Source organism: Misgurnus anguillicaudatus, chromosome 16 (genome assembly GCF_027580225.2).
Source record: "Misgurnus anguillicaudatus chromosome 16, ASM2758022v2, whole genome shotgun sequence".
NCBI classification, from domain to species: domain Eukaryota; kingdom Metazoa; phylum Chordata; class Actinopteri; order Cypriniformes; family Cobitidae; genus Misgurnus; species Misgurnus anguillicaudatus.
Window position 1 is genome coordinate 26091826 of NC_073352.2, and position 7897 is coordinate 26099722.

Here is a 7897-nt window from a genome sequence, read left to right on the forward strand (position 1 = left end):
TGGCCCCCATCTGAAAATTTTAGGGGCGCAACCAGAACATTTAGGAGCACACACCGAAAATCAACATCCTAACCAAATATCCACATTTCTACTAATTTCCACTGTATTACTAATAAATACTTTGATGATAGATGCAGAAAGTACAATGTGCTGTTTCAAATTCAGTGTCACATCACAATAAAAAATGTCAAATTTACTGGTCGCCCATGTGTGCCCATTTGGTGGCAGTCTGGAGCCCTGTGCACTAATTTCCAAGTGAATACTGTATAATTTAATCACTCTATAAACACATAAATACATACTTGAAGTAAACTTTTAATTAGTACACTAAGAGGAAGTCTCCCGGAGAGGGTTTAGATTAATCCAGGACTCGCCCTTAGTTATATTAGGACGTTTAAGTAGTTTTTACAAACACATACCTTACAAAAAACAATACTGGTGTGCATATTGAGATAATAACACTGATGCATGTTAAAATTAGGGTGGCCATTCGTGCCAGTTCCGCCGGACACGTCCCGAACATGTTTTCGGGTTCGTTCTCCGGAAGATGCGTTGCTCGACCACATACGTCATCACATTTCAGTTAAAATACATTAGAAAATTAAGATTAATTTCTTTTAAGACACACAATCATTGTAGTTTCATTCTTACCTTGAAATGTAACAGTTGCTTTTCTGAAATTAAACCCGAAATATTAAACCTTGATGACGTATGCAGTCGACCAACGCGACTTCCGGAAAACGAACCCGAAAACATGTTCGGAACGTGTCCAGCGGAACTGGCACGAATGGCCACCCTAGTTAAGATATGTTAGTGAAAGACTTTTCTAAATTAAGGCAGCACAAACATGCATTTTAGTCTGGGACTAGGATAAGACCAGTCCACCCCCTTAATGTGGCGTAAAGTCTTGAACCAACATTATTCCTCTACATTTTTGAAAATGTAAATAATATAAACACCAAGAAATGTTTCCTTGTGGTTAAACTGATCTTGTTCAACAACACATTACAAATGTGTATTTATATAATATTATATAAGTTTTTAATAATATTCAAGACTTAAAGGGACACTTTAAACATTTTTACGCTAAACATTGATTTTTACTGTTTTGGAATCTATTCAGCTGATCTCTGGGTCTGGCGGTACTACTTTTAGCATAGCATAGCACAATCCAATGAATCTGATTAGACCATTAGCATCGCGCTTAAAAAAAACCAAAGAGTTTTGATATTTTTCCTATTTAAAACTTGACTCTTCTGTAGTAACATTGTGTACTAAGACCTATAGAAAATTAAAAGTTGCGATTTTCTAGGCAGATATGTCTAGGAACTATACTCTCATTCTGGCGTAATAATCAAACATTTTGCTGCTGTAACATGGCTGCAGGAGGCGCAATGATATTATGCAGTGCCCGAAAAGAATCCCCTGCTATTGAAAGATGAGGGGACTATTTTCGGCTGCTGCGTAATATTATTGCACGATGCTAAATGGTCTAATCAGATTCAATGGATTGTGCTAAGCTATGCTAAAAGTGGTAGCGCCAGACCTGAAAGTCGGCTGAATGGATTCCAAAACGATAGGAATCAAAAGTTTAACTCTAGGGAAACTGTAAAATGAGCACATTTTTTTAAAAAGTTGAATGTTGCTTTAATCTCCAGCAGTCACCAGTTCCAAAAGCATACAGTTTAACTGACTCGTATCTTTGATATACAGTAATACACCCCATACCTTTTTTAAATGACATAAAAGTTCAATATCCTTGCATGAAAAGTTGTTTAATAAAAAATCTATTGAAACACTGCACTTATCCTGCTATCACACCTCATGTGAGCTACAGCATTCAGACATATGTAGGCCAATGGGAGAACCTCCTCACACTCACTAGGATACTGTTATGTTGCCCTGACAACCGCCTCTACCGCATCTCTCTCAGATGGATTGAGTCAGGCCTTCTACCTGCATAGTTAGTTTTTAAGATACAGTTAAACAGTGTTTACACTACAATTGTCCTTTTTGGATTTATTCAAGATTTAAGATTATAAACACTTATTTTTTAGTTTTAAAAAAGGCCAAACAAACAGGTATTATTTTTTATGGTGACACCAGTGGTGCAGAAATGAGAAATTTTGTCTTTAAAGACGATAGCAGTAAAGACAAAGAACTGCTTCAGGGGTGCAAAATGAGATAAAGCTCATGGTTGAGAGAACAAGGAAAGATAGCAAAGGTTGTGTTCAGGACAGCCTGGGCAATAGCAGAGAACAAAGAGATGCTTAGGGGTATTTCAAGGCAATATGACTGTGTGAAACCTTATATCTTCAAACTGTGTAATTAATAGGCCATTTTCCAGGTCAACCTCCCCAGAAGGCTGTGATCTCAATGACCAATTCTGTAGGTCTAAAGACACTAAAACTGATTCATGAGGGCACACAGGGATAAAGATCTTTGTTATGTGTTCTTCCCCACATTCCAATATCCTAAAGTAACCATTGTGCCATTATATTTACTTCTCGTAGTTTGTTCAGATATGCATACTGTATAAGGATGTCTCACTAGTGGTGTTGTCGTGTGGTATGATCAGATGTCAAGAAGATATCGCAAAGATTCTGAAAAGCTGAAAACGCATGCTAAGAAATGAAAAATGGCACACACTTGAACAAATGAGATTGAAACCGAGTTGTGATGAGCTGTTTGGTCTTTGCAGCTGTACGACTGCCTCTTTCCCTGTATATCAAATAGAGTGGGTTGGATTATCATACTGGAATCCTGTCAAATAGCTTTAATCTATCTAATTAATTTGCCAACAGGCTACAGCTGTGGCTATTTTTTCACAATTAAGAAAAAGGAAAGGAAAAGGACAACTGCGCTTGGCTATACGTGTTTAGAAGGCAACATGGATAAGCACTCTTAAACAGTGCCATTTTTGGCTGTATGGTTCCACAATGAACATTCCAAGAACCTTTCTGTTTGATAAAAGGTTAATTGTAGTGGATAAGGATTTTGGACTAAAAAAGTGAGAATAAAATGATTCTTTTAAAGGCGAAGTGTACAATTTCTGCAAACGCTTTGGAAAAGGGAATCAGGCCGACTACTAAAACACACTTGTAGCCAATCAGCAGTAAGGTGCGTGTTTACTAAATGACATAATTGCCTGGATTGCGTATGTGTGGGGCAGGTCTAACAAAAGAAGGTCCAGATTCTATTGGGGTAGGGACGTGTTTGTTTAGGTGATTTCAAATGTCAACATTGGCTTTTCAGTGATCATGGACCCTGCCTTTGAGACTGGTTCTTTGAGATACCAAAATGGTTCTTATGTGGCATCGCTATGAAGAACCTTTTGTAGTACCCCTTACTTTTAAGAGTAACCGTGGGTTCACACCAGTCGCGTGCGAGGCGTCAAAATCGTGTGTATCGCGCCTAGTTTGCCGCTTGAACAGTTTGAGTTTACTCGCTTCATTCGCACGTGAAATTCTAGTCATTGAGACATTCATGCGGAAATTTGTGTCATTGGAGGGGCTTCTGCGACTCTGCTTGCTTTCTGTAATCACGTCACTACTAGAGCAAGCTCCTAATTGGTTAACGCGACGCGTTTTTTCGCCAAAGTTCCAATTTTTACAACTCGCACGTTTGTTGAGGCAACGCTCAATTTGTGCCATTCACGCGAACTAGACGCGCGAATGAGGCGGAATCGCGTCTACTGCGCCGCACTAACTGTCTCATTTGCACCGCGAGACCTCCACACGCGTGTCAACGAAATTACTCACGCTTGACGCCTCTACCGTGGCTGGTGTGAACGCAGCATTCGGATAGTGCGGGTAGATTTAGATATTTAATTAGACATATACTGTAAGAATAAAGAAGTACTATACTGTAACCAGTTTGTAGCTCAACTTTTTCGGCGTGCCCCTCCTCCTTTGTGTACAGTGTATTGCTTTGTAACCCAAAGAAAATTTATGATATAAAACATTCTAAAACTTAAAATTTGAATTAAACTAAACATACTAAATTATACAATGTGAATGTAGTGCTGTTGGTTAGTAGCCTTAATTGTCTGAAGTTAAATTACACAAAAATTATGAAAATGTATGTATTTTATAAAATGTCATAAAACTGTGCCCCCCCTTGCACCATCTTGCAGCCCCCTGGGAACCACTGCTATATGGAACCACACAGCCTGACAAAGACCATTTAACATTTATTATTAAGAGTGTAGTGTAATACACAATCCTATCAAAACTACACTACACATCTATCACTTCACGGCTAAGTATTTGGCACATTTTCTTTTTATTGATTATACAATGTCCAACTGTGGCAGGCCGGAAAATAAAAGCACAGCAACATATGGCATTCCAGATTAGTGTTTTAGCTCATTAGGAGGGTGACTCAAAGGGTCACAATCCTAATCTCAAGATTTACCCAATAATGATGGACACAGTGGGGTTGGACATGGACAATGAGAAAGACTAGTCAAGTTTAACCCAACCTTCCCTCACACCTTCAAACAAAGCTTTCTCAAACGGGTTCCACTCTTAAAAATAAAGGTGCTACAAAAAGTGAAGCTATAGAAACACCATTATTGGTTTCCCAACGAACCATTTAGTTATGTCCGTAAAGAACTACTGCTTTCTTAACTTTTTATAGTCTATAAAGTAAGACTTTTATAGTATTTTTGAAACAGAAAGGTTCTTTTGATGCTAAAGGTTCTTAATGGAACCATACAGTTAAAAATGGTTCTCCTATGGCATCGTACAGTATACAGTAGCACCTTTATTTTGTGGAGGGTCATCAACATACTTCCAAGGGGGCTTAAGACAAATTAAGCTTTAAAATTAGCTGCTTTTTAAGTTCACCTTTACACATGAACCCTGTCTGATGATGATATGATGGATGCAGCTAACAGCAAAAGAAACACCTGGCGCAGGTGATCAGAAGTTGAGCTCACCTTCAGGAAACGGGTTAGGCTGAACCACGAAGAGGAACGCGTGCATCATGTTAAATAAAATCCCAATGGCCCCCGGCTCGTAATAAGCGACAGTTTCGTAAACTCCAGCGGGAACGAAGCCGAAATTCAAAGTTGTCCTCGCTGGACCCGGAGGAGCACCGGACTGTCGCTCCTGGAGTTCACCGGACGTCAAGCCCCAGCATAGAAAAATCAGTCCCGTCTTCCACAACATCGTTACGTCTGGTGTTAAAAAGAAAATCCGACAGAAGCAGATGATGCAAGTTAATGTATTTTAACGTAAAAATAAAAAAAACAAAAGAAAAGCACTCTACCGTGAGAGGAGATTGAAAGAAATAGACCGAAGGTCTCAAGTCCTGCTGTCCGGCGAACGGTTCATGATAATGATCCTCCGCGGGGAGCGGTTCAGTCAGTCAGTCGGCCGGTAATAATAAGAAGTGGGATGAGAGCAGGTTTAGGTGAATGTACCCTCTGTGTGGATGTGTGTGTGTATGTGCATATCCTCATCCTCCTCATCTTGTCTTAATGCTCCAGAGCTCCCCCTGTCGGCTGTTGATAACACTGCGCATCAAGAGTGCCGTGATTTAAACTGTTAGTGATTTTAATACTGTTTGCGAAGACTGTTGAAAATATGTCACATTTATGTCCTCAAAATGTACTGCATAACTAATACTGCATAATGAACCGGCAATATACTGTTATTGTTTATCAAAACAGAATTTCTCTCATAAGAAATCACCATGGTAACCACGCAGCGGCAGAACAGGTGAAACATCATTTCTGTCAAACTATGTCCATCTACACTCTAAAAACAAAACAGGTCTAAAGCACTAAAAGTGGTTCACTGGTTCCAGGGGCGTCATGCACCAATTTTGAGGTGGTGTGCCAATCTCACAGAAATTTGTGCTACACAGACATCAAACGAAATATTATAGAGCTTTCAGTCTTTTCCATGGCACTTACATTTCTAACAATCGGAACACCCCTGCTTTAATGCAAAAACCTCCAAAATAAAAGTGTTGACTAACTTTCATATCAAATACTATTTAATCGGAATGGTATATTAACATCTGAAGTTTAATTGTGTAATTAAGGCATTTTGCACAACTGCATTATCCTATAAAATTAATGTAATTTTAAATCCATTAAGTATATAAACAACGAAAACTGTTCAATAATGATTTAAAAAATTTGTAGATAAAATTATTAGAGGAACGCATAATTCAAATTTTACCTCATGCGTGATAATGTGTGATTCCGCGCCCGCGTGAACTCTGGCGAACTTTGGCGTTAAGAAGAAGACGAATCTATCAATCTCTACTAATATAACGTTGAGACTGTCACATTTAAACCATACATTTTCTACATAGAGAAGGTTAACTGCACATTACCGTTTCTTACACGTTTTAATTCCTCAGATAGCAAAATGCAGCAGCAAAAGCAAAAAGCCCGTGAGCGCGCTCAGACGCTAATGACGTCTGCGCCTGCCGCCAGAATAATGTAATGTAACACGATCAAAACGGCGAAAATCTCCGAATTGATAATATTGTGCATACTAAACAGAGTATAAGACAAATAACTGAGACTGAGTAATGGAAGCTTCTTTGATTTTGAGAATGCATGCAAAATCCATTTGGCTAAAAAAAAACAAGGGGCACGTGCCCCCTCAGTTTGAATGGGCATGACGCCTCTGTCTGGCTCGTAATCATAGGGGAACAATTTTTAGTAGCCTATAGCACATATAGCACCTGTGTTGAACCATAAATGGTGCTGTGTAGAACCATAAGTGGAGCAACCACACCATCATGGTTCTTCATAGGTACTAATATGGTGTTCATAGATCAACATTTTTTGTACATATCTTACAAACACATCCCTTAACATTTACACAGAAATCAGAGAGAAATGTTGATCCAGAAACATGTCAAAATCACAAATACCAGTGTTTTGGGAAGCAGCTGAGGTAGAAAATGTGGGAGCAGTTGTTATGTAAGCAAACAACAAACAAACAAGGACATTCATTTCAAACTATTTCTATACCTTGTTTGTTTAGCTTTTCACTTGGTACCAACTCTGATCAAATAAGTTCACCCACTGAGTGGGCTTGGATGTCTAACATGACTCATTTTTCTTATATTTTATTAAACATCAAAGAGAAAAAGAAGTACAGATGCAAGAACAGGAGATGTACTTTGTACAAACACAACTTAAAAAGGTAAGTTTTCATACTGCCCTAAAATGTCAAATTTGTTTACACTTTTAAAAAGATTTGTTTCAACTTAAAATAAAGTAAATGTTCCTGCTGCCTTGAAATTTTAAGTTCATTTAACATTATAACTAATAGGCTATTATTTGAGTCAACATTTTTATGTTAAGTTTTTTTAAGGCAGCACAAACACTTACTTTTTTTAAGTTGAAACAACACATCTTTTATTTTTATAATGTAAAGAAATTATTTTTTGCTTTATATTGAAACAATGAAACACTTCTGTCATCTGAATCTGTCATCATAATCTAATCTAAATCCACATTTTGTTTAATAACAGTCGGCCGGTTCAGTCAGTCCTCTGTGTCACCCGTTCCTTTGCAGGTTCAATAGGGCATGAATGGGTGTGATTAAAGTCTGGCTACAATAGCACTGTGAAAACACATTAACAGAGGGCAACCGGCACATAAATATAATTTCTCAACTGTCTTCATGGAAACAACTGCTTAATTCAAAAAGAATGTCAGGGAGGTGCAGTATGCTGTGTATACATGATATCAGAACAGGATTTCCTATGCTTAAATTCCCTGTGTTGTACAGTAGTAAATTAAAGGATCTGATAAAGAATCAAAAATGCACAAATGTATTGAGAGAGTCCTGGATAAGATTACTTTAGTCACAGGGCATCTGTATCCATACTGTTTAGTTTGTGCGTGACCATCAATATACAG

The 7897-nt window shown here is 38.2% G+C and overlaps 1 protein-coding gene across 20 annotated transcripts in view; it reads right to left on the minus strand.

The window, feature by feature from the left end:
- Nucleotides 1-5682, minus strand: part of prom1a (prominin 1a) — a 75161-nt gene extending 69479 nt beyond the window's left edge. For 6 of the 20 annotated variants that reach the window (XM_055177564.2, XM_055177576.2, XM_055177578.2 and 3 more), the window contains exons 1-2: nucleotides 5275-5677; nucleotides 4943-5182 (exon numbers count right to left, since the gene is read on the minus strand). In XM_055177564.2, the coding sequence (XP_055033539.2) occupies nucleotides 4943-5174 (232 nt within the window). In that variant the 5' untranslated portion in view covers nucleotides 5175-5182; nucleotides 5275-5677. Of the gene's footprint in view, nucleotides 1-4942 lie in introns of all 20 variants that reach the window. The other 14 variants (XM_055177561.2, XM_055177567.2, XM_055177565.2 and 11 more) reach the window with 8 other exon arrangements.
- Nucleotides 5683-7897: the final 2215 nt, after the last annotated feature.